At 38.5% G+C, this 27,476-nt stretch overlaps 1 protein-coding gene across 9 annotated transcripts in view; it reads left to right on the forward strand.

The window, feature by feature from the left end:
• The window catches only part of LOC129780577 (dystrobrevin beta), a 158,996-nt gene that overhangs the window by 104,311 nt on the left and 27,209 nt on the right, over positions 1 to 27,476 (forward strand). For 5 of the 9 annotated variants that reach the window (XM_055788984.1, XM_055788987.1, XM_055788986.1 and 2 more), the window contains exons 2-7: positions 15,125 to 15,261; positions 15,317 to 15,616; positions 15,690 to 16,335; positions 16,401 to 16,524; positions 16,588 to 16,951; positions 17,007 to 17,189. In XM_055788984.1, coding sequence (XP_055644959.1) covers positions 15,141 to 15,261; positions 15,317 to 15,616; positions 15,690 to 16,335; positions 16,401 to 16,524; positions 16,588 to 16,951; positions 17,007 to 17,189 — 1,738 coding nt within the window. In that variant the 5' untranslated portion in view covers positions 15,125 to 15,140. Of the gene's footprint in view, positions 1 to 15,124; positions 15,262 to 15,316; positions 15,617 to 15,689; positions 16,336 to 16,400; positions 16,525 to 16,587; positions 16,952 to 17,006; positions 17,190 to 17,464; positions 17,582 to 27,476 lie in introns of all 9 variants that reach the window. The other 4 variants (XM_055788981.1, XM_055788983.1, XM_055788982.1 and 1 more) reach the window with 1 other exon arrangement.

Genomic DNA, 27,476 nt, shown 5'->3' on the forward strand with positions numbered 1-27,476 from the left:
ATATTTTATGCAGAAATCATTAAAATTAATATTGAAGTGGTGTTCGGAATATGAATCAAGTTTCTACGCATGATTCAAATTCCGAACACTTCATTTTCAAATGTAAATTTACTGAACTTTAATGTTATGAATAATTGAATAATCACAACTCTGAACTTCTTTGGGTTATAGCCTTCATTTTAACATCATTTACAGGTATCGATAAGGTTATAATTTATAATATTAAGCATTTGCAAAACAGTGACAGTCAAAACCAATGACAAATTGTTTGCGTTAGCAAATTTTGTAAAAAACAATCGTCGTCAATTTTTCAGTTTTTGTAGTTTTTTCAACTATTCTGTTTGTTGTTTTCATGTTAAGTGATAGAAATGGTAAGAATCTACGATAAATGGATGAAATAAATCGATGCAGAAATCTTCATTAATATTAGTGTTTGGAATGAGAATCAAGTTTGTACGAATGATTCAAATTGCGAACATTTCATTTTTAATGTGAATTTACTGAACTTTAATGTTATAAATCATTTATTATTCAAAACCCTGTCATTCTTTGGGTTATAGACTTCGTTTTAACATCATTTACGGGTAAAACCATGTAAAGTATAAGAAACAAATACAATCAATAATTACAAAATAAAAATCCAAAATTTTTGCGAGCATAATATTTCTTCAAAACAGACTAGCTAATTGACTTTAATTTGATATATCGATCATATGAATCGGTCCAGTAGTTTAAAAGTTATGATTTTTTTTTAAATTGTATAATTTTCTGTTCGAAATTTGAGACAAAAGTCATTAAACATATTTTTAGTTTTCATCATGAATATGTATTTGTAAAGAGCTCCCGTGGCCGAGTGTTTAGCGTCACACCTAACATGCCGGGGGTTCGGGTTCGATTTCCGTTCTGGAGGAATTTTTCGTCAAAGAAATTTCCTCCGACTTACACTGTGGTCACGCGAATTCTAGAGCTTGCCACTCAGAATGCACTCAAGGCGTTTTATTGACGTAGGACTACGTCTAACCGGAAGATATAGGGGGTGAAATGGAAATCTAGGCACTGAACAAGTAGGAAAAAATGCAAGATTTGGAACGCTTATAACTCGAGCATTTCTCAATAGATCGCAAAGGTTTTTGCATCAATTGATAGGAAATATATCTACGCATCTATCATAACGAATAACATTTCATTTTTCTTGAGATAAATAATTGAATAATTGTCAAATATCAAGCATTGTCAAAATGCACTATGTGCCCATTTTTGATTGGTCCATTTTGTGCTCCTCATATCGTACCGACCAAAACGGGCAACCAGAGCAGCAGCGAAATAGAATGAAGCACGATTGGAAAGGAAAAAGAAAAAATGAACGAAACATTGGTCGCAGTCTCACACATGCGTAATTTTCGAGCCAGCCAGTCAGCTTAAAAATCCCCGCTCCGCTGCCGTAACGATCATTCTTTGTGTGGACACCGACTGGACAACATCGTTGCTGGACGAGCTGGACGGCGAGGGATCGAGTGCCTTTCTCAAGGCAAGAGGGCGGAGGTGGTAGCGCTGGAGTAGAGTAGAGTAGAGTTTTCAAAGGGCCTTTCTCAAGGCTAGAGACGAATGAACTGCAAAAGTTTAAAGTCTCTATAATACAATACCTTCCTTCCGTAACGATCATTCGCATTCAAACCGTACACCACATCGGTTCGCATCACAACACATCAACAAACCAACCCAAGCAGCCATGTCTGGACATGGTAAAGGAGGAAAAGTGAAGGGAAAGGCAAAATCCCCTTCGAACCGTGTTGATCTGGAGTTCCCCGCAAGGGTAGCTAGGCCGAGCGCGTTAGTACCAGTGCACCAGTCCACCTAGCCGGCGTTATATAGTTTCGGCCGCCGAAGTGATCGAGTTAGCTGGCAAAGCTGCTCGCGACGATAAGAAAACCCGCATTCGGAACAGAACACATTCGGTTCGGTGGACATCAAGACAACAGGCAGTTGCAGCGAGTGGCGAGTGGCAAACGCAATCGCAAAACGGCATCAGGTAGCAGAAGAAAAAAGTTTGTTCTTTATACAAACTGCTTTGGTGGCAAATCCAGAACAAGGCGGCATCGAGGGCGTTCGAAATGGTTTTTTTCAAAACCACGAGTACTAAGTTTTCTAAATTGGAACCATTCCATAAAACAAGGCGCTTTTCAGGGCCATTAAACCTTCCAAATAAGAGTTTAGGAAATACAGTTCAATGCTTTCTTAAACATTATCCAAAATAATAATAAAACACAAATTGATTTTTTCATAATTTGTTTGCCAGGATATGATGAGTATGTGAATTTGGCAGTTGTTCTGAGCTTATTGATTTTCACCAATTCTTAAATTGCGCTAGAGTATAAAACACGCGGACCCCAAAAAAATATCTTATTTTCTTTCAAACCGTAAACCCGTGTGGTTGTACGGCATCAGCATCGTGGACGTAACAAAGGAGGACAAGTTAAGGGAAAGGCAAAGTCTCACTCGAACCGTGCAGATCTCCAGTTCCCTGTTGGCCGCATTCACTGATTGCTCCGCAAGGGTAACTAGGCCGAACGGATTGGTGCCGGAGCACCAGTATACCTAACAGCGATTATAGAGTTTCGGCCGTCGGAGTGCTCGAGTTGGCTTGCAAAGCTGCTCATGACAATCAGAAAACACGCATCAAGAACAGATCAGCTTCGGTTCGGCAAGGCAACAATTAGTTTCAGTGAGTGGCAAAGTCGCATTAAATGTAATTTACTGAACAATATGTCACAAGCTGGATGGGAAGAAATTTTCCAACTGTGAAAGCTGTGGCGAGTGGCAAACGCAATAGCTAAACAGGAAGGTTTAACCGAACAAGATGGGAATATCGAGTGATAACAAAAACACAACACCAAAGGTTCTTTTGAGAACCATCAACATATTCATAAAGAGTAAACAGTAAACTAATCCATTTTTCAGGTAGATAGGTAGGTATTCACGTAGGAGAAGAAAATAAAACAATATATTTAAAATATATATTTAACAAAAGCTGTCCCCTTTGTATAGTCCTACGTCACTCCGGTTATGTCCCCGACATTACCCACCCGTCTTTTTGGCATAGAAATCTCAACCAACTACAGGTCGGATTCGATTATCCGGAGACTCGATTATCCGGAGTATTTTATTTTTGATTTTCGAAAATTTTGAATAATTTGTATAATAATTCCATATTGAATAGCCAATATGGGTATCAAATGAAAGGGCTTGACTAGTAGAACACAGTTATTTATAGAAAATGCAAATCCAAGATGGCGGCCACAACAAAATGGTGGATTACATATTTTCTCAGAACCTCATCAATATGGGTATCAAATGAAAGGGCTTGACTAGTAGAATACAATTATTTATGAAAAATGCAAATCCAAGATGGACGCCAACACAAGATGGTGCCATATTTTTTTCCCAACCCCTTCAATATGGGTATCAAATGAAAGGGCTTGCCTAGTAGAACACAGTAGATCATGAAAAATACAAATCCAAGATGGCAGCAGTTGCGGACTGTGGCCATCTTGGATTTGAATTTTGTATGATCTGCTATATCCTACTAGTCGAGCACTTTCATTTGATACCCATATTGATGTGGTTTTGGAAAAAAAATTATATATTTGGCGCCACACTGTGTTCTACTAGTCAATCCCTTTCATTTGATACAGGTCAGACTCGATTATATGTGGTTCGATTATATACAATTTTGGACTCGATTATATACAGTTTGGAAAAAAAATATATTTTTTTTATATTTCAAATATGACTTATTTCAAGAAGAAATGTAACCTTTCAACGTTAAAGTGAAATATGAGTGGGTATTACATGTACAGTGGAGTAAAAATAGTGATTTTTGAAGAATTTGCTCGATTTTTTACCAGGAATTCTTTATATCGATATTGCAGCCAAATGTCATTGTTGAAATTCGAACATATGGGTAGAAGGATTTTTTTCATCAAATATGATCGCCTGTCACCTCCTGAGAGAATCTGGATAAATTTATTTTTTTCGTGTGAGAAAGGTGTTTTCTGACTTTAAGGGGATGAATCAAAAATCAAATTCTTCTTTTATATTCAAAAAACCAAAAATACATGCAAAAAAACGAATAAAAAAAAAATTTGACTCGATTATCTGGAGAATTCGATTATCCGGAGTGAAAAAAAAATCAATACTCCGGATAATCGAGTCCGACCTGTACTAGTAAAAATTGAGGCGAGTAATAATACTAAGTTGAGACGGCGAAGTTCGTCTAGGAACGTTAGTGCCATTTAAGAAGATAATGTATTTGTAAAACAATTTTGTTGTAGTCAAATGAAAAAGAAGGCTCTATTGTATCCGAAAATCAAATAAATTTTGAGTAATGAGACACTGTTTAATGGCCATCAAAGCTTGAGTGTTCGGAATTATGAGACAAAACGGTAGGTACTTTTCACGATTGCATACGATTCGTTTGGTCACATTTCCGCACAAAATCGTACCCAATGGAACTATAGTTGAAGTTGTATTTGAGGATTTCAACATCCGAGAGTTCTGGGTTTGCATTGACTGTTCTAAATAACATTAAAGACAACTGCCGATCGTTGGTTCCATTACATTGCGCACTTTGATCCTCAACAGTTGTTTGTTCTCGAAAACTTTTTACGACGTTGTACACGGTAGATAGAGCGAACTTCGAGTTCGCATTGATATTTTCTCAAAATCTTTCCAATAAAGTCTTTGAAAATCCTTTGCGAAAATTTTGAAAAGGTGGTGTTATGAAGTGTTTTCCGGTAAACTGATGATCTGGTAGGGAATCTGGGAATGTAGCCGTGAGAGTCCGATTTTCATCAAAACCAACAATATGAACGAACAGTGATACATCAACAAATCCCTGAAAAATCTTGTATTGCCGTTCATTAGGTCCAGGCAAGTTTTGGCCGGATTTGACGAGTTGCTACTACAGTAAGAATAAGCAACGATGATATCGCGATAACGGAGTAAACGTCAGATGAACCCCCCAAATTGTCCGGAATTCCGCCCAATCAAAATGGTATCATCAATGCTAAACTGAAAAAGTGTAGAAAAACGGCTTAAAACGCAACTTCAATGGCTGGAAAAAACAGTTCCAGAAGTTAATGGCACGTATCAAGCCCAAAGTTTGAATTTTCACAAACCCATATTGTATCTCTAAACTACAGGGTTTTCCATTTCGGGCTTCCGAAAGTATACAGCCCTGCGCTGACAACCGTTTGACATAGCTGTCAACCAAAGCGTCATATCGTTAGTTGAATGTCTGCCATTCTACAATATGGATCGTTTTAGCATCGTACAACGTGTTAATTTTGTTAAATTATACTATAAAAATGATAAAAAACCGGCAAATGTTTTTCGAGCATTACGGACGGATTTTGGTCGTCATGGACGGCCTACAGAGCACACAATCGCTAATGTAGTGCGGAAATTCGAACAAACTGGATCCGTAGCGGATATTGTGAAACCTGTGCATCATCGTATTGTGCGTTCGGCCGAAAATATTGCTGCTGTTTCTGCCAGTGTGGAGGATGACCCGAATGTTTCGATTCCACGGCGTGTTCAGCAATTGGGCTTGTCAAACACATCATTGTGGCGAATTTTGCATTTGGACTTGCACCTACATCCATATAAAGTCCAACTGGTACAAAAATTAGAGCGTGGTGACCATGGAATGCGTCGGGCATACGTCGATTGGGTGAACGAACAACACCAGCAAAATGCTGAATGTTCGCATCAAATTTTCTTCAGCGATGAGGCACATTTCGAGCTCGGTGGCTATGTGAACACCCAAAATTTCCATATATGGGGCTCATAAAATCCACACGTGATTGTTGAGAGGCCATTGCATCCGCCAAAAGTCACTGTTTGGTGCGCATTATGGTCTGGTGGAGTCATCGGGCTGTATTTCTTTGAAAATGAGGACGGCGAGACGATAACTGTGAATGGTGAGCGCTATGGCCGCATGTTAACCGATTTTTTTTGCCACAAATTTGAAGATATGGATACGGATGACATGTGGATTCAGCAGGACGGCGTCACGTGCCACACAACACGACCGAACATGGCCATATTGCGAACGAAATTTGAGAGACGCATAATTTCGCGTTTTGGTGATGTCAATTGGCCGTCCAGATCATGCGATTTGAACCCGCTAGACTTTTTTGTGGGGTTATGCGAAAGACAGTGTCTATGCCAACTCTCCGCAAACTCTTGAACATTTGAAAGACAACATTCGTGAAGTTATGATCGATATACCGCCCCATATGTGCCGAAAAGTCATCGAAAATTACCTGTTCCGGATCAAGGTGTGCGAGGAAGCCCTAGGTGGACATTTGAATGATGTTATAATTCACACATAATGGCATAAACCAAACTTTAATTTGAAATAAAAGTTTCATCGAAATTCGAATTCTAAGTGTGTTTTATTTCAATTTACTTTCGGAATTTAAAGTTGGAAAACCCTGTACAATAAATACAGTTATTTACTATATCTATATCCGTTATATCCGAAAGAGTACCGATTCTAAATTGCTGGGGTTTTACAGGTTCGGAGAAGTAGTTTGACCCTTGAGCTACTCAGCTACACCCAAAATTGATTTTTAGGTCATGTTTTGTCATCCCAATTTATGACATTAAATGAGACATAACATAACAGAAAATGTCATGACTCACAAATACTGGTAAGCATTTGTATAATATACATGGTACAGCAAGATAAGATCAATACGAGCGAGCGAAACAAAAGACAAATAAGCTTTCCGCTTGCTTTGCCACGTACACGGCCCAGACCGATATAGATATTATTCTCCTTCATGCGCTCTTTTTTTACTCTTAGAAAACACCTCCCAACTTCATTTTATAATCAGGTGCAATATTCTCACGTATTTGCTGAACAACTTCTTAAGTACCATTAGCCGTGTGGATAGCGTGGTCGTGTAAATTAGCTTTGCATTCCAGCCGGCCTAGGTTCGATCCCTATTGACGTCGTATGGACTTTTCTTTGGCACAATCCCAAATGAAATGAGAGAAGAAAACGGAAAGAGATGTCTGCACGCATAAATACAAACCATTTTTAAGCTTTCAAAATAGCTCATTATTTGCGCATTCGACTCTCATGCACAGCAAATGGCATCTTTTCTGCCAAAGATGAAATGTTTTCTGCCAACGCTAGTTTGGGTGTACCGATCCCCGGAATTTCTATTATTTCATCAAAGCTCAATCTCAACCCAACCGAAGCTTGGCGAGATGAGTTATGCACTCAATAAGCAAATATTGGTTTCGATTCTGTTGCTCTTATTTGAAGGATGAGATAATTTAGTTCAGAATATACAGAGATAGGCATGAAAAACCCACGTTGGATGTTTTGATACTTCTCTCAATTTCTGGACTATTTTATCAAAAATTACTACCGTAATTTTACAGAATTGTTTATTAACTATTACTCTTTCAAGTAATTGACATGTTCTGCCATTCTTCTTAGAATTTATTTACTCCCAAGTTGAAGGAAATTTCTTTGACGAAAAATCTCCCGGCAAGATCGGGAATCGAACCCGAACACCCGGCATGTTAATGTGAGACGCTAACCACTCGGCCACGGGTGCACACCGTTGTTGTTGTTCACATTGTATTAAAAACGAAAGGTTTTCCTAAATGTGAGGTTTTACTGAATGACGAGTTTTTTTTTAAGGTTTTCCTGGATGGCTTTCACTGATACTCTCCAGCTCACTACTTCGGCATATATTTGGATAACCGAAGTATAGTCGAAGCGAAGCAACTGAAAGGAGAATCGATAATCAGGTTTTTCATCGAAGATGTCGGGTCTTGCGGCTTAACATAGGCGCAACTAAACCGGAAATCTTCATCGTCCGAGTTTCTCAATGCGAAAAAGAGAATTCACGGAATTCACGTAGAGGAAGACGGCCACCCGGGGTAAGATGGCCACTCTCTAGATTATTGAAACAATCAACTATTGGACAATTATGATACATTATTTTAGTGTATTGCATTACCCTCAATTATGTATACTCAGTTTGGCGTTTGTATGGGTGCAACAACAAAAATAAACTTTTCAGATGGCGACGCTAGAAATTTAGCGTTTTAGTGGTGAGTATGTACATTAGGGTGCCAATGAAAATGATCATCTCGAGTTTCAAAAAGTTATCCCATAAAAAATGTTCACCACCTCGAAAAAACACCCTATGCAAAATATCAGTTCAATCGGACTTAAGGGATGGTGGCGCAAAGCGGTCAAAGTTTGAGTTTTTTAAAAATCGAAAAATCACTTAAGCGCAGAGTGAAGGAAATCGGGGTTTCGAAAAAAAATTTTTGATGCCAAATGTCTTAAAATGGCATGAAATGTCGAGATCTAGTGTCATCTCGAAAAACTTTTTTTTGTCTAAATTCGGCACTCTGGGACTTAGTTTTTTTTCGGAATACGAAACGAAAAGTATGCTTCTGGGTGCCAATAAAAATAGTTATCTCGAATTTTCATTCGGAACTCTCTACAAAATGTTGATTTGCACGATGATATACCCTAGGCAAAATATCAGCTCATTCGGACTTCATTTACTGGTGTCACAAACGTTAAAATTTGAGTTTTTTTCGAAAAACGAAATTTGACAAAACAAAATTTCGAGATGACACTAGACACTAGAATCGGGGTATTCGAAAAAAATTGTTTTATGCCAAATGTCTTAAAATGGCATGGAACACCGAGTCCAACTCAACTGACCGCTTTGTGTCATTCTCCCTTAAGTCCGATTGAGTTGAAATTTGGCACAGGGTGTTTTTTTCGATGTGGTAAACATTTTGTGTAGGGTAACTTTTGAAATTTTAGATTTTTTCCCATACATTCATTGGCACCCTAATGTACATGTCTCGTGAAACCAATATTATAATGGTAAACACATAGGTCTATTAAGTGTGCTTATATAGAAAATATGTATGGTTCAAAATGTATACAAGTTGTAGGAGGGAAATTAATAAATTTATCGAAAATAGAAATAGAACTTTTTAACACTCGAAAAAAATGAAGGAACAGAGTGCGAAGTCGAAATTTTTAGGCGATCTTTGAAATGCTTTAAAATCGTGAAATATCAACGCATGAAGATGGGATATAAATCTCTTTAAAGCATAATTTACATGGATTTACACGGAATATTTTACAGAGAAATTTGTATTTCGATGTATGTAGATGTAGTGGACGATTATTAACGTTATCAACTATCTTTCATTTGATTTCTAGAACGTTGTTGTGGACCATTCAGTATTGAGATATTATTGTATGAACGAATTTTTTATCGAAATTTCGAATTCGTATTCGATAAAAAATAATTCAATAAACAACCACCGAAAAACAGTTTTGAAACAAATTCTATACACCCAGGATTTTTTTTACGCGAGGGATAGAGTTTTGTTATAAATTGTCGCGATACACCATAGTAGATGTACTTTGAGTATTTTCTCAAATTTTCATTTCCAAGCCTATAGAGAATGGGGAAAAAAAGAAAAACTCATTTTTTCACTATAGCTCTTATAGTGCACATATCTAAAAAAGGCGTAGGAACACATTTAAATACGAATTATAGTAGTACTGAATATCTAAATCCTCAAAAAAAAAATCAATATTTCAAGATTTATTTTAGTACTCCAAATGGTGAATTACATAGGGATTCCAAAAATAGGCGAAATTTCTATACAATAGAAATTTTTACTTCCTTTTTACTTTTTACTTCCTTACCCAGCCAGCCTTTCTCCCGTACAACTCGTGAACGTTTTGGCCAATAACTTTTCTCATACCATTTTCGGACCAATGAAAATTTAGCTAAAGATAAATAAAAATATCCTTTATTGAATGAGTACTATCTCGAGAATGAGTTTTCGGTCCTTTCAAAAAACCTTTTCCAATTTTCTTTAAAATAAAAAATAAATAATTCCTCCCATACAACTTGACCTATAACTTTTCTCAGACCCTTTTCCGATTGATAAAATTGTGGCTGGAAGATAGGTAAAATATTTCTCTATTGAATAACTTCGATAACTCTAATCGAACTTATTTTGATTTCCAAAATTCTATATATTTTCCTATATTGACCCATGCTCACGTTTCAGTCTATAACTTTTCTTTGTCAAGATCAAGAAAAAAATTAATTTTGTGGAAAGATGAATAATTAATTTCTTTATCTAACTAGCATGATTTTGAAGGTTGTTACTTGATAAACTATCAATTTATTTCAACTGAAAAAAATCATTATTCATTAAATCCAGTTGTTAAATCCAACAGAAACTTGCACGCAACAAAACTTTTATCCGCTGAACTTTCATCCGCTAACTTCACACATAGAGGCGAATGAACCACAAAGTTTAAAGCCTCTTAAAAACTTGTAAGCAAAGCAAGCAACTTCACACAAGACAAAACGTGCGGTCCCAGGCGTATGTCTTACAGATTTCTACCCGGTCCTTAAAGTGTTAAGACGGCCACTATTGTAAGAGATGTGATTTGCCATCATTTGAATGCACACCACACCACTTGAATTGTTGATCGAGACGCTTTCATGATAAATTTGATTTGTTTTTGATAATTATGTTATGAATAATTTGCCGTCCCACCCCTGGTGGTGGCCAGCTTTACCCGGCATTATTTTAGTAGCACCATTTTCATACCTTTTTTGATTTATCATATAAAATTATGAAATCTGTATTCTCGTACATTCATGTCTTGAACAAGCAATTGTATAACAATCGCGCAGGACTTTTGTATACCAGCCGATTTCCCAACTTTCGGTTTTTCTCTTGTTTATACATGTTTAGCTAAAAAAATACAACTTTCACAAATCGTAAGCTAGACGTGTTGTATGTGTACGTGCTCAAAAATGGATTTATTTCAAATGACTGAATGAACAGAAACAATGTTCTTTTCCCTGCTGAATAAGATGTTGAACTTCCCTTAAATCATCAAAAAAACCGCACCCATTTTCTGATGAGGAACAAACTTATTTCTATCACCAATAAAAGCACTGGGTGGAATTTATTATAAACTGATGCATCAATTCCAAATTTCTGCGGATGCAACTGCGGATACAGCCACTCCATGAACAACAGGTAACGGTGCTCAGTATAAACAAAGTATTAAGGGGCGAACACGAAATTATTGCGAGACCGAAAATGTCATGCCAATTTTCTTATAATGTTTAGAATCAAACCAAAATTTTAGGGTAGGTTTATACATATATTTCAAAAAAAAAAAGAAAAGAAAAGTTAATCGATGGAGCCTTGAGTGTAAAATTGAACGCATTTTCGCTTGATGCCCTCCATCAAAGACTTTACAGTGTCATCCGGTACCAGTTTCTCAGTTTTTTTTCCTGTCCTTCTCGTCTTTGACTGTCTTCTTGCTCTTACAAAGTTCCCGCTTCATTATTGCCCAGTACTGCTACAGAGGGCGCAGCTCCGGACAGTTTGGCGGGTTCATGTCCTTTGGAACAAAATGGACAGAATTGGCCTCATTACCACTCCAGGACACTTTTAGAATAGTGGCATGATGCCAAATCTGGCCAAAATAGCGGAGCTTCATCGTGCTGCTGCAAGAACGGCAAAAGGCGCTTCTCTAGGCACTCAGATTTGTAGATCTCACCATTTACTGTGCCCTTTGTCACGAAAGGCTCACTCCTCAGTCCGCAAGAGGAGATGGCCTGCCAAACGAGATATTTGGAGGCGAACTTCGACATTTTCTTCTTCTTAAATTTGTCGTCCACATCGAACTTGCTCTTGCCGGTGAAAAACTCCAACCCCGGAATTTGCTTAAAATCGGCTTTTATATACGTTTCGTCGTCCATCACACAGTACCCATATTTTGTCAGCATCTTCTCGTAGAGCTTTAGCCGACGATTGTTGCCGCTCACCGCGGTTTGGGAAGTTCTGTACCTTGTATGTATGTAGTCCAGCTCTCTTCTTTGCATTCTGGACGTAGCTCTGCGACATGTCGATCTTTTTAGCCAAATCACGGCTTGAGACGTTGGGATTTGCTTTAATCATCCGCTTTCCCTCCGTCTTTTTGTTCACCGGTCCCGGTTTTCTTCCAGCTCCTTTGCCGTAGTCCAACGTCAACCGCTCCTGGAACCGTTTCAACACTATTGAGACGGTTGAATGGTGAATGTTCAACATTTTTCCCAACTGCCGGTGCGACAGATCAGGAAATTCCAGGTGTTTGGAAAGAATTTGTTCTCTCGACTCGCGTTGGTTCCCCTCCATTTTCGTTGAATCGAAAAACACGACTTCGAGTTTGACAGCATGTAGACAATACACATCAATGAGAAAGTGTGCAAAATTTGGTTGATTTTTACCCAATGATAAAAAAGTTATGCCCTGTCGAATGTGTCGCAATAATTTCATGGAAATATAAGAAGATCTCTTTAAATGGAATCTAATTCCGACCGCAAAGGGTTGAACTTTCATGTCTACCAACTTGATATAAACGTTCAGAAAACAGTGATTCGCGATGGGGGAACATCATTGTCTAGGGGTGTTTTGTTTTGTTTGGTGTTTGAAATCGAGATCAATGGTATAATGTATGCTGACAACAACATCGATATTCTTATGTATAATTCGAAAGATTGAATCTATCAGCAAACAATGATCTTAAGAATACGGCACATAAAAAGATGTCCTACTTCTGTTAATCTCGTGTGAAGTTAATGGATTAGCCGTCACAATAACCCGTTCTGCATATCCCGGACATCTGTACCAAAGGAAGACATACGAAATACTAAAGACCGTACTCGAAAAAAAATGCAATAGATTCGAAAAATTATTTGTTGGTGGTTTTTTTTTATTATGAAACTCAGGAGATAATGTCCTATGCTCTCCTATGCTAAATGACCGCACCATGTACTTAACGCAACCCATCAAATCCTGTGCAACACTTGCGTTATCTTTCTTACACATTTCCATAAGATTTCACAACAACAACCGATTTCGCGAGATGGCACTATGCCAGATCCGGCCAAAACAGAGTGTCAGCTTCGTGGGACCGGAGCAAGGGCAGCAGGCACTTCTAAAGGCATTATACTTTATATATTTGGCCGTTGGTGGTGCTGGTCGTTATGTATGGCTTGCTGAGGTTGCCGTTGCCACAGATTGTCTGCCACACCATGTGTTACATGGCAAATTTGCCGACCTTCTTCTTCTGGAACTTATCCGGAACATCCATCCGGGAATTGCCGACGAAAAACCCCAGGCCGGAGATCTGCTTAGCGTCCACTTTAATGTACGTCTCGTCGTCCATTACGATGCACTTCGGCTGCACCATCCACTAGCGGTACAGCTTCCTGGCGCGGTATTTGGTCATCGTATTCTGTTTATCGATTCAGTTAGGTGCCTTCCTTACATTGAAGACATAAAAATCAGCCCACTAAATTCTCTGCTGAACGAACCAAACGGAAGATTTGATCTTCTTGGCCACGTCCCAAACCGGAAGGTTCGGATTGCGCTTGAAGTAATTCCTCACCTTCCTTGCCTTCACGGGGTCGGTCGTCTTCACTTTTCTTCCGCTGCCACTTTACCGCCAAGTCGTCTGGGCCTCCTCCTGGAACGATTTTTCAACACGGAACACGCTCGAATGGTCGATTCCCAACTGTTTCACGATCCACGATCCTGTGGGACTGACCTGGATTTTCCACGACCACGCCCATTATGTTTTGTCGAAGCACTTCTTGTTTGGAAACCATCTCGATAACCACTTGACAGATTGTGACGAAATTTTGCACATGTGAGTCTCAAGTAGCGAGACTAAACACACGCACTAGAGAGAGACCAACATCTGTGTGTGGTTTTGTTCTCCTCTTTGTGGACGTTGATCGTGCTAAGTGTGTTTTCGTTTGTTTACGGTGAAGGTCGCAGAACACAGTTTTCTTCGAGAGCGCGTCTTCCGGATGCTTGGACAGCGATTCATAACATGATCACTCAGTTCTACGCTGGAGGACCAACAACAAAAAACCGAGCCGTCGAATCGAAAAAAGCGCCACCGGGCGGATAAAATTGAAAGCTGCCGCTAACAAAAAGATTGGTGCCAGCACCAGGAAGCTGGCCAAAAAGTTCGACACGTCTGCGAAGATCAGGCTTTTGAAGGCGGAGGGCGTGAAACATTACATGCGAGCATCCAGACCGAAGTACACGGAGAAGTAACTGCAGGAAATCCCGGGAAAGTACCGAAAGCTGCGCCGTAAGTACTTCCGGGTGTCACCATCATTATGGAAGACGAGAAGTACTTTACGTTCTCGAACAACTATACAGGCGAGTTGAACACGGCACCCGAGGTTAAATATGCTAGATAAGCCAAGTTTGAGCCCAAAGTATTGATGTAGGCGGTTATTTCAACCACTGACATATCTACCCTTCACGTACAGGCGAGTAGGAATATGGCGGTCAATACGGGAATCTACACGAAGAACTGTTTGCCAAAAATGATTACTTTTGTAAAAATGCACCATAAGGATGAAGATATTAGGTTCTGGTCGGATCTAGTTTCGTGCCATTAAGCAGAGACCACTCTGGATTGGTTAACCGCCCATCACATACCATTTGTACGTAATGAAGACAATCCCCCAAACGTATCCCAGGTGCGGCCAAACGAGTCTTATTGGGCCATACTGTCCCAATTGGTCAACGAAAAATATTGGGAAACCACCACAGCTTATCAACTCAAATCCCGTATCATCAGATGTGCCAGAAAACCTCAAGGACCTCAAGGTGGCTCAGACCATGACGGCGAGGGTTCCGGGAATCTTGAGGAGGATTGAAGTTGAAGAGCCACTATCTGTCCAATTGTTTCACTCCTAAAACGCACATTTTATGGACTTGTAAAAATGCAAGAAAGAATTGTATTTAAAAAAAAACTTTTCTACCAAACGTGTTTTCATTAAGACCCGCTAATTAGTAAGTGATTTCAACACAATGAAAATTACCTCAATTGTTATTGTGTTGTCAATCAAGTTAATCAAATTCTTGTAATCCCGTAAAATTTCAGCAAAAATCGATTTGTGAAGCCAAAAAGGAATCTCGTCAATTAATTTCCCAACCCATACTCTTCTTTCAGGCCTTCCCACTCGGCCATGGAAATGGAGCCGCGGGTGGCGATTCTACAGGACCTCAAAATTCAATCATTCGACACAATCCGCTTTGCCTCGTACCGAACCGCGTGCAAACTTCGATATGTACAAAAGTCAACAAACTGTAAGTGTTTTAAATTTAACAATTTCCCATGTAACACCATGTTCCACTATTGCAGTGCACCTCGTCGACATCTGGAACGTGATCGAGGCGTTCCGCGAGAATGGCCTCAACACGCTGGAGCACCAGAACGAGGTCAGCGTGAGCCGGCTGGAGACGCTGGTTTCGTCTCTGTACCACAACCTGAACAAACGTCTTCCCCCAACGCAACAAGTTCCTGTCGACTCCAAGGCTAGTCTACTGCTGAATTGGCTGCTGGCGGCCTATACCGGCGACAACTCCGGCAAGATCCGGGTGTTCTCGATCAAAGTTGCACTGGCCATCATGTGTGCCGGCAAGATGGTGGACAAGCTGAGATGTGAGTTTAACAAGACATGTCTGCTGTTAATTGATACCGAAATAGTGGCCACTTGTTTTCATCATTTTCGCAGATATTTTCTCTCAAATTTCGGACGGTGCTGGTCAACTAATCCACTGGAAGCTTGGAGACTTTCTGCGAGAGGTGCTAGCTCTGCCGGCTGCAGTTTTCGAATCTCCCACATTTCACTACAAGGAGGGACTCGAGAGTGAGTTGTTCCCTGTGGAAAACAAAATCACCGTGAACGATTTCATGGCTGCCCTTATGTCTGAACCCGGTCCGTCATGTTTGGTCTGGCTTTCGCTGCTACATCGATTGGCTACCGTGGAAACGGTAGTTCACCCAACCATTTGTTCCGTCTGCTTGAGGGAGAACTTCACCGGCTTCCGGTATCGATGCCAGCGATGTCATGCCTACCAGCTCTGCCAGGATTGCTTCTGGCAGGGTCGGGTCTCTCTAAACCACCAAAACGACCACGAAGTGAAGGAGTATTCTAGCTACAAGAGTCCGAGCAAACAGATTGGCCATTCGCTGCGGAAGAGCTTCCGATGTGTGCCGGAGAAATCAAACCAGGTGCTGCCGCGGTTTCCCGAGCAACCGGAGAAAACGCTAAACTTGTCGCATATAGTGCCACCTTCGCCACTGCCGTCCCACAATGGATTCAACGATGGAGGAATGATTCCCGGCATGTACGACCGAAGCAGTACACTGGACTCGAGGTATGTTGACGACTCCTTGCGCGTATTGTTCCAGGGTGGTAAACAATTTCTTTCTTTCCTCGAAGGGGGACCGGATTGTCGTTGGATAGTAATGGCACATCCTTGCCCCGGGGTGGAGCCGCTTCAAATGACGAAGAACACAGGCTTATCGCAAGGTATGCCGCGAGACTTGCTCAAGAAAGCCGGACGGTAAGATTCGTTAATGTCTTCTTAGATACCAACACTAACCACAACGATCACTATCTGGAACAGCCCGGTGGTTCTGCCCCCGATCCGGTACAAATCGGGTTGGATAGCTCCCGAGCGCAGCGGGAGCTTATAATGCAGCTTGAGTCCAAAAACAAAGAAATTATGCGTGAGATTCAGAAACTTCGACGGCAGCAGGAAGCCGAACAGGTGGCACCCGAGAGTCCTGCTCTAATGAATGAACTGCGAGCGCTGCGGCAGCGAAAGGGTGAACTCGAAGGTCACCTGGGAGCACTGCAGGACTCACGCCGACAGTTGATGGGGCAGCTGGAGGGATTAATGCGAATGCTGAAGAACCATCAGACACAGAGCCCTCGCTCCACACCTAATTCTAGTCCGCGGTCGGGCAAGAGTCCACCGCTACCACAAGGTATGTTCGATTGTAGTCTGTTAAATGTTTGCTACTTCAAATTCGTCCATTTTAGGTCCCCAAATGCCGAATCAATCGCGGGTACCAATGCCACAAAACATGCCACCTCACATGCAGCAGAACATGATGCAACAGCAGCAGCAAATTATGCTAAACAATCACCATCAGGAGCCTCCGGGAATGATGGGACATCCTCATCCACTCGATATGCGAGGTTACGCCCCCAACGGAAACAACAGTACGTATCGTTAGAGCACTGTATTCGACGCTAACTTTCCACCTTATGATTGTTGTAGTTGTGGGCTTATGCTTTCTGTTATTCACTCGCTCGGAATGGCTCGAATCGATAATTGCTTTCATTCCAATCACGCTTGTAAGGCGCTTCCTGCCTGCCTGACTGTGCTCATGTGATGATCCATTTTTATTAACTCGCCAAACCAAGAAAATTCTCGCCCAAAGCTCGAACGGAAAAGTTCACTCTTTTAACCATTGCCAATTAACTAACCATTACAGATGGGGCCAGCGGTCTTGCCAGAACGCCGGCTGGGGTTCGCGAGAGGAACGATTTGCACTATGCCGTCGATTCCGTCTCCTCGGCGATGTCTTCGCTAGTGCGTGAACTGAACTCAGGTAGCTAGAAAAGCAGGACACGCACGGACACTGCCAACCCTCCTCCTCGAATGCTCAGCAAGAGAGGGGTCGAGCAAGTCCGCGCCACCCATTTCCCAGTTGTAGTTTGTGTCCGTTGTTTTTGGAGCAAAATTTGTTGCTCACGACAAACTTCTCCTCTGTTTAAAATTTGTACTTCTTGCACCGAGTCGAAATTTTCTCTTTACGAAAAAATGCGTACTTATGAAATTGGCGAATCGACAGTTACAAACCCGAATAGGTTGGCATTTCAAACAACATTGACCTGTTCACTGCTCATTGATTTTATCGCGAATTTCAAATTCTAATCATCGAAACACCCCACAAAGCCATGGAAGACACATCGCGAGCAGTGGATGGGGTCTGTGGATGATGTCCAACCAGTGCACAGTTTTCTGTCCCCATCTTTCAGTTAGAATTATTTTAATATCACTGTTTCATTTTCTTGCTAGTTCTACATCTGCCTCTTTGTGTCATGTCTATATTTCGTTAGATATAGTGACTCGATGTTGACTGTGAATAGATTTTTCTCTCTTTTTCATCTTTTTTTTCCTGTTTTGTTCTAAATAATTACCGTTAAAACAAATCAATTAACAAAGGGTACCTATGAAAAAGGTCCTCGATTTCATCGTCATGTTATTGAACTTTAACAATTGTTTCTGTTTTCCAATGCCGGAGACTCAACTCAGACTAGATATTGATTTTGATTGTTTGCAGACCAAACGCAACGCAACGGGGCCAAAAAGCGTCACTCATAAAACGCGGACCGCTCACGAGATTTCTCGTGTTTCGCGTCCCATCCGTTGCGGACCGCTCACGAGATTTCTCGTTTTTGCGTTCCTTCTTTACGGACTTGTGTGGAATTAGCGGATAAAAGTTTTTGTTGCGTGCAAGTTTCTGTTCAACGTCTTGCTGGATTTAATGAATAATGAATTATTTCAACTGAAATAAATTGATTGTTTATCAAGTAACAACCTTCAAAATCATGCTCATTATGGCGGGTTTACATTAGGGAGATCTATAGCTATAGATGGATTTATTCACGTGAAAATAGGTGTAAACGGGTGAGAATAAATATGATACACTTATTCGAGGTATATATAACTTGAATAAATTCACCATATGTAAACGCTTGTGAATTTCTCACTGGAGAGAAATCACTAAAGTTGGATGCAGTTCTACTTCAGGTGAATAAATTCACCGAAAATATAAATATATTCATTATAGAAGTTCACGCTAGTGTAAATGGTTGATGCGATTTCTATAAATCTCATCATTTTTCTTCACATGAATATATCACTAGTCTAAACCCACCCTTAGATAGAGAATTGAATCATTCATCATAATTATATTTTTTCATGATCGGATAAAAGTTACAGACTGAAACATGAGCATGTGTCAATATAGGAAAATTTACAGAATTTTGAAAATCAAAAAAAGTTGTTCGAATAGAGTTATCGAAATTAATCGATAGAGAAATATTTTACCTATCTTCCACCCACAATTTTATAAATCGAAAAAGGGTATGGGAAATGTTATAAGCCAAGTTGTATGGGAGAAATTAATTATGTTAAAGAAAATTGAAAAAAAATATTTGAAAGGACCCAAAACACATTCTCGAGATAGTACTTATTCGATATAGAATATTTTTATCTTTCTTTAGCAAAATTTCCATTGGTCGGAAAAGGGTCTAAGAGAAGTTATAGCCCAAAACCTATACAACTTGTAGGGGGGAAATTAATTAATTTAAAGAAAATTTAAAAAAAGTTATTTCAAAGGACCCAAAACACATTATTGAGATAATGCTCATTGCATAGATAATACTTTTATCCATCTTCAGCCAAATTTTCGTTGGCCGGAAAAGTCTGAGTCTGAGAAAAGGTATGGACCAAAATGTATACAAGTTGTAGGAGGGAAATTAATAAACTTATCGAAAATGGAAAGAGAACTTTTTAACACTCGAAAAAAATTAAGGAACAGAGTGCGAAGTTGAAATTTTTAGGCGATTTTGAAATACTTCAAAATAGTGAAATATCAACGCATGAAGATGGGATATAAATCTGTTTAAAGCATAATTTACATGGATTTACACGAAATATTTTGCAGAGAAATTTGTATTTCGATGTATGTAGATATAGTGGATAAAAATATCAAGAAGAAATGAGAAATCGATTTCCTTCTTGTTTTTTCAAAGATAGCAAATCCAACTTTGTTGTGGACCATTCAGTACTGAGATATTATTGTATGAACGAAAAATTTCGAATTCGCTATTGATAGTAAATAGTTCAATAAATAATCATCGAAAAACAGTTTAAAACTCTAATAAATTCTATACACCCAGGATTTTTTACACACCATAATAGATGTACTTTGAGTATTTTCTCAAATTTTCATTTCCAAGCCTATTGAGAATGGAAAAAAAAAGAAAAACTCATTTTTTCACTATAGCTCTTATAGTGAACCATATAGGAGAATTATCTTATTATCATCTGAATAAAATCACACATATCTATAAAAGGCGTATGAACACATTTTAATACGAATTAAAGTAGTACTGAATCTCTAAATACTAAAAAATTCAATATTTCAAGTTTTTTTTAGTACTTCCATTTTTTAGGAATTTATTTTTTGATTACAATTCTCGATATATCATAGTAAGCTGCACAATCAGTATTTTTTTAAATTTTTTATCACAAAGCTATTGAGAATGGCGTGCTAAAATTTAAAAGGTACGTTTTTCACCATAGATCCTATGAGAAATTTTTACTTCCTTTTTACTTTTTACTTCCTTACCCAGCCAGACCCTTTCTCCTGTACAACTCGTGAACGTTTTGGCCAATAACTTTTTTCATATCCTTTTCGGACTAATGAAAATTTGGCTAAAGATAAATAAAAAAATTTTTTTTCGAATGAGTACTATCTCGAGAATGTGTTTTCGGTCCTTTCGACGAAAACCGCTCATTGATTCAATTCTCTATCTAATGAGCATGATTTTGAAGGTTGTTACTTGATAAACAATCAATTCATTTCAACTGAATTAATTCATTATTCATTAAATCCAGCAAGACGTTGAGCCGAAACTTGCACGCAACAAAAACATTTATCCGCTGAACTTTCTTTCATCCGCTAACTTCACACATAGACGCAAATGAACTGCGAAGTTTAAAGCCTCTTAAAAACTTGTAAGCAAAGCAAGCAACTTCACACAAGTCAAATCATGCGGTCCCAGGCGTATGTCTTACATATTCCTTCTCGGTCCTTAAAGTGTTAATCCTCACTCAATAAATATACAGTGGTTTTCATAATTATACAACTACCCATGTAATTGACGGTTTAGATTTGAGAGACCTCAGCCATGTTATTAATTTAGTACTGGTTCTAGTGGAATATAAACTTCGTTTATGTAGTCAAATTTCTTCTTTTTATTTTACACGGATAATGATTCCGGCTTTCCACAATGCCAGAATTCTTTAGAGACAATCCACTCGCGAAGCCGTGGGAAAACTCGGAAAAGAAGAGGAAACTCTCGGAAAAAAAACTAAAATGAAACTCACGGTTACTTCAAACGAAACAGACGTGCTTCATTGAGCAGTTATCAATAGCTTAGAGTCTAGCAATTTGTTTTCCTTTTCTGAAAACACATTTGCCCACAACGATTTGCAACTGGTACGGATTCACTTAAATTTGGTTGTGCTAACTTAAGGATATTTATAACTTTTCACTCACGAGATGCGACACGGAACTAGGACACAACACTTATTAGTCATTACAAACATTAAAAGGTTTAATCCTCCGAAAACACGAGAACAAGAAACGTAGGAGAAACAACATCACATTAGAGCCTGAGAAGGAACAATATAAAAGGTTCAGCCTACCCTATTATCCAAAGATCACTAACACAGTCCAGTCTAAACTCCAGAAACACGGATCCCATGTGGTGTACAAAAGTGAGAGCACCCTGAAAGACCTTTTGTGCAACCTAGAAGACAGAATTCTGTCGGATGAAAAATCAGGGATCTACCAGATTCCCTGCAAAGTCCAAACCCATCGGAAATTCAAAATCCACCTACGGGAATATAAGAATGCGAGTGTGGCAACACACGCTTTAGCTCAAGCCCACTGCATAGATTGGGAGAAGGCAAAAATCATCATGGCATGGGAATCAATGTATATCTCAACCATCGATCATCCACTTATTAATGAGGAAGATGTACCCATATCATCTCATCTCTTCCACCTGACAAAGCCAAATGTTTCTTCGACAAGTACTAATAAGCGTACGAATGTGTGTTAGTACTTCATCGTAACCAGTCGGACACCGTCCAATAGATGGGCAAAATCGAGCCCGAAACCGGTCGACGAAAAATAGTTTCATGCTAAAATATCTTTTTTCCGTGTTTGTCCTCATTTTAGTCCTATATTGTGTTATCCGCGATTTTCGTTATACGCGATTACCTGGCCCGACAATTTTGCAGATAATCGGGGTTCTACTGTACTCCAATGCAGCATGGAAAAAAGAGCACAGTTTTAAGAAAGGGCCTGGCCGGGTAAGGGAGTAAAAAGTGCCCCCAAATCACCAGCTGTATGGCAAATATTGTATAGGGTATTAAATGAGGAATTTTTGGCGGTTTATTTGAACCCCTATGTGGTTTGACGTAGGATCTATAGTGGAAAACGTACTTTTTCACGCCATCCTCAAAAGCTTCGAGATAAAAATTTGAAAAAAAAACTGAATGTGCATCTTACTACGGTGTATCAATAAAAATTATCAAAAAAAATTTATCAAAAATTGAAGTACTGAAAAAAATATTGAAATTTTGAAAACAATTTTGTTAGGGTTTAGAGATTCAGTACTACTCTAATTCATATTTGAATGTGTTCCTACGGCTTTTCTAGATATGTGTGATTTTTTTTCAGTGTTGCGCGTTAAAAAATTTTTTTTTATGTTTCCAAAGGGTCTGGCTGGGTAAGGGAGTAAATAGTGTCCTCAAACCAAATTACCAGCTGTATGGAAAATATTGTATAGTGTACTATATAAAACATTTTGGCAGTAGTACCATATATTTGAGTCCTTATATGGTACACCATAGGATCTATGGTGAAACATGCACCTTCTGGTTTTTTTTCACGCCATTCTTAATAGCTTTGAGACAAAAATATGGAAAAAAAATAATGATACACCTTACTAAGGTGTATCGATAAATATTTTCGAACAATTTCTTCAAAAAATCGAATACATAAAAAAAAATTAATTTATTTTTATTTTTATTTTTAATTGAATTTTATTTTTTTTTATTCTGAGATTCAGTACTTCTCTAGTTTGTATTCAAATTTCTTCCTACGTCTATTATAGATATATGTGATTTTTTCAGAATTTTCAGAGTGTTTTTCGCGGTACGAAAAAATTTATATATTTTCAGGCATTTCGAAATTTTGAAAGAAATATTACTTTGAGACCCTCTTTTGCTCTAATTTTTATTGAAATGCGTTCGTATGTGTTGTTTTTTCCACATGTAGCGTAATTTTTTCTTGAAGTTTCAAGAGGATTGCGCAAAAAAATATTTTTTTGGCCTTTGGGCATTTTTAGTTTATTTTGAATTAAGAGACCCAGTACTGTTCTGATATTTATTTAAATTTTGTTTTTTATATGTCTCAATTTTGTCGGTATATTTAGAGCATTGCACTGTACAAAGATTTTTATCATATTATAATTTTCTCATATCTTGAAATATATAAGATTATCTTTACATCGGATTTAGATGGTTTACCAAATTCATAGGAGTCAGCAGTACGATAGAGCTCTGTGAGAAGAAATAAAGTCTTTGTGGAAAGATCATTCGGATTAATGGGAAAAACACCTAAAAACATCCAAATTATTATTATTTCTTTTATTTTAATCTTACAATTGAAAACCACGAATACAATAAAATAATCGATTTCAAGAAAATAAAAATAATAATGCAGACGAAAATTATATTTGTGTTTCGCAATGCTCTTAAACATTCAGGAAAAAATAGCACCACATGTAGAAAAAAGACACATACCAACGCATTTAAATAAAGATTAGAACAGGAGCGGGTCCCAAAGTTATTTTTTTTTTCAAAATTTCGAAATGCCAGAAAATATATTACAGTGGAACCTCGATCATCCGCGAGCGCGGATGCGCGACAGCCAATTCCTTAGTAAATCCATAGGCCTTCGCGGAATTTGTCAGTGAGTGATAGGCTCATGCACTTTTGTTTCGATCATGGCTTCCACATTATCTGACTTCTGGTGTACACGACCTTCTAGATGGATAGTTTAATGATTTCTGTATTAATAAAAAATAGTTGTCATGATGAACTCCTTTTTTTCGTGTTTGCAACTCATTTCTAGTCGTTTATTCCTTTTTCCGCGATGAGCTAGCCAGACTATTTCGCGAATAATCGGAGTTCTACTGTAATTTTTTTTGTACCGCATATTTATTTATTTTTTATAATTCCTTTTTTTAATGAAAAAATTGTTTGAAGATATTTAACGAAACCCCTTAGTAAGATGTACTTTCAGTATTTTTTTTCCATATTTTTGTCTCAAAGCTATTGAGAGTGGCGTGAAAAAAAACGAGAAGGTGCATTCTTCACAATAGACCCTATGGTGTACCATATAAGGACTCAAATATATGTTACTACTGCCAAAATGTTTTATTTAGTACTCTATACAATATTTTCCATACAGCTGGTGATTTGGTTTGAGGTCACTTTTTACTCCCTTACCCAGCCAGATCCTTTGGAAATATAAAAAAATATTTTGTTGTACCGCGCAACACTGAAAAAAAAATCTAAAAAAATCACACATATACCTAAAAGAGCCGTAGGAACACATTTAAATATGAATTGGAGTAGTACTGAATCTCTAAATCCCAAAAAAAAATCCAAATTTCAATATTTTTTTAGTACTTCAATTTTTGATGATTTTTCTTGATACACCATAATAAGATGCACATTCAGTTTTTTTTTTAATTTTTATCTCAAAGCTTTTGAGGATGGCGTGAAATAAACGAAAAAGTACGGTTTTCACTATAGATCCTACGTCAAACCACATAGGGGTTCAAATAAAATGCCAAAATTTCTTATTTAATATCCTATACAATATTTGCCATACAGCTGGTGATTTGGTTTGGGGGCGCTTTTTACTCCCTTACCCGGCCAGGCTCTTTAGCCTCCAGTATTTCATTTGAATCAACTAGTCGTACGTCAAGATTTCGAAAGGGTGCCAGATCAAAAAAACATGTAGAATGCTTATGGAATAGTTCAACGTTTTAACGTTAATCACTATTTTTGTTGCCAACGGATGTTGACGGATGAAAGGACAACGATTTGCATGCCAATGGAATTGGAAATTCTCTGAGAATTGTTTGATAGTTATGCATTACGATTCTCTAAGTCATAAATGTTTAAAATTAACAAAAAATGGAAGTATGTGCGTATCTGCCTGTGCTTTCTATATACGAGTGGAGTCGTGAGGTATATTTTTTATATACCACTGCGTGCGTGCGCGAAGCGCTCGCTCGAACTGCAAATGCAGCGTTTGTTCATACGGACACTGTGAAGAGAAGAGATATTGCGAATTAATCCCGGCTGGGTCACTTATTAGATATAAAGGATGGAACTACCAAAAAATGCTGAACTTCAACGTAGCATTAATCTCATAATCGATTGTTTGAAAAAAAAAGGGGAACCCCTTTTTTTGTTGGCACAGGTGTGTAGAATGATGTGCCTACTTTGTTTTCGGCGCACGCTCTTCAGTTGTTAAAATGGCCTCCACCCAAGAGGAACGGCGTTTTCAAAATTCTAAACGCGCACCAAGAATTTCCGCTTTTGTCGCACAATCAGTTAGGGAAAAAGCTTAATTTGCCTCAAACGACGGTGTCTAAAGTGATTGGAGTGTTTGGGGAGAGGTTGGCTATAACTCGGAAGCCTGGAAATGGAGGAAACCGCAAATAACTCATTTTGAACTTTGTACTTCAAGATAACTATAAACTGTATGAAAATATTCAATCTCTTATCTTTTACAACACTTCCCTGTCGTCGTGTAACTCAATAAAAAATCACACACAATTCATTTATTGGAAGATATCGACAGACATTCATAAATTTCATTGTTTTGGTTAATTAAACGTTAAGTAGTACGTGTTACGTACGTGTACGTGTACGTGAATGAGAACTTCGAATTCGTTGAATTGACTAGCTTGACATTTTTATTGATGCTATCCGTCCAATCCCTCAACACGCATGATTTCATAAAAACATTCGGTGTTAATGAAAAATTCCTTTCATTTTTAGGATCATAGTGAGTACACTTGTTGCTTTTGTTGCTAGCAATATTGTTTCAGTGCTGACTCTGCTGGAACTCAACTGATACGTCCAAACTCCGTTAATATAGTCAAAAGCTTCTCGAATCGTTTTCCAGCCAATTATTAGTCAGAACCAATAACGGAAGGACGAAGAGAAGGTACGGCTTTCTTCGCAGGATGCATCAAGGCTCCATAAGGTTTTAAACCATTACTTTTGACATTCTTTCGCATCACAGACGAAATTGCAGGATTTGTCTGTCGTGAAATTTTGGCTACTTTTTGAATTCATCCTAGGATACACCGTGTAAAATATTCAATCCGAGGCTGCCCAAATACAGGAGCTTTTCTTCTTCATTTTCAAAGTCAAAACGCAGTTTGCGTAAAATGACCAATTCACGTTGGTGCTGTCTAATGTTAGACAACTTTTGATTTCATCATATCTCTGTTTCTGCTTACGCGAACATATCTGCCAAACATTATTAAAACCAGCAGTAGAAGCCGTTTACTTTTGCGCTGTTTACCCTTCTGAAAGACTAACTTCACCTAGGGGAACGGGCAGTAAGCCCGTCACTGAGGGTAAGACCGGCACCCCTTAAATTTTACTAGAAAACTTTAATTAACTATGTTTTTGAACACTGATTCGTCAAATGTTAAGATATTAATAAAGACAAACGCGAGTGCCGATGATGTGCAACAGGACGTTTTCGCTAGTGGAGTTCAAGCTTTTATTCTTGAACGAGGTTTCAAATCCTTTTTCGTTGTTCTACAGTTTGTCCCCTGGATTGTTAACTATCACTGGGATTCGAGTTGAGCTAAGTTAAAGCACTCTGTGAGCATTTTTCTCTTCGAAATTTTCCAGATTTATTGATCAAAACAACAAAAACAACGGAAAATGTAACTGGTCTTATACAAACTTCACACTTGAAAAATACAAAAACATTCGGTTATGCTCAGCGCTTGCACACACACATATGAAATTCATGCAGTGTATGGTAGTCAACAATACCTATACACTAGAATGTAAGTTTCAATTCACAATTTATATTGTTTATTTACAATGACACAAAGCAGCAAGATCATCACCTGATCTTATAGAAGTTGGACAGAGTGTATGCTCTGCATTTGCGGAGCTCTAACAGGACGCAAACTTCAACACCTTGATCAGGCTATTCTGGAGTCCAAGGAAAGAAGGTTTGGTTTGTGTCGCCGATCAGGATTATAAAGCTCATCAGACAGATTATTCCTGATTGGCACCATTCTCGCTATAGCTTTTAGACTCCTTCATCAATTAGCAGTAGATAAGCTAGAAGGGAACAAACGCGAATGTTTTTTAGACGCATTGTGCTTATTAGAAAACCTTTATAAAACTGTATAAAGCATATTCATTTTCCTTTGACATTGCGAATATGAATATTGACCTGATGTATAAGAGTAATCATTGTTAACCTCTTCACTTCAACTACTTTTTTTCGCCACCAACAAGATTTTGGAATGCGATATTCACCCCGATTATGCAATCCGCCGGATTTGCATTTCGTCCGAGTT

This window comes from Toxorhynchites rutilus, chromosome 3 (genome assembly GCF_029784135.1).
Source record: "Toxorhynchites rutilus septentrionalis strain SRP chromosome 3, ASM2978413v1, whole genome shotgun sequence".
NCBI classification, from domain to species: Eukaryota; Metazoa; Arthropoda; class Insecta; order Diptera; family Culicidae; genus Toxorhynchites; species Toxorhynchites rutilus.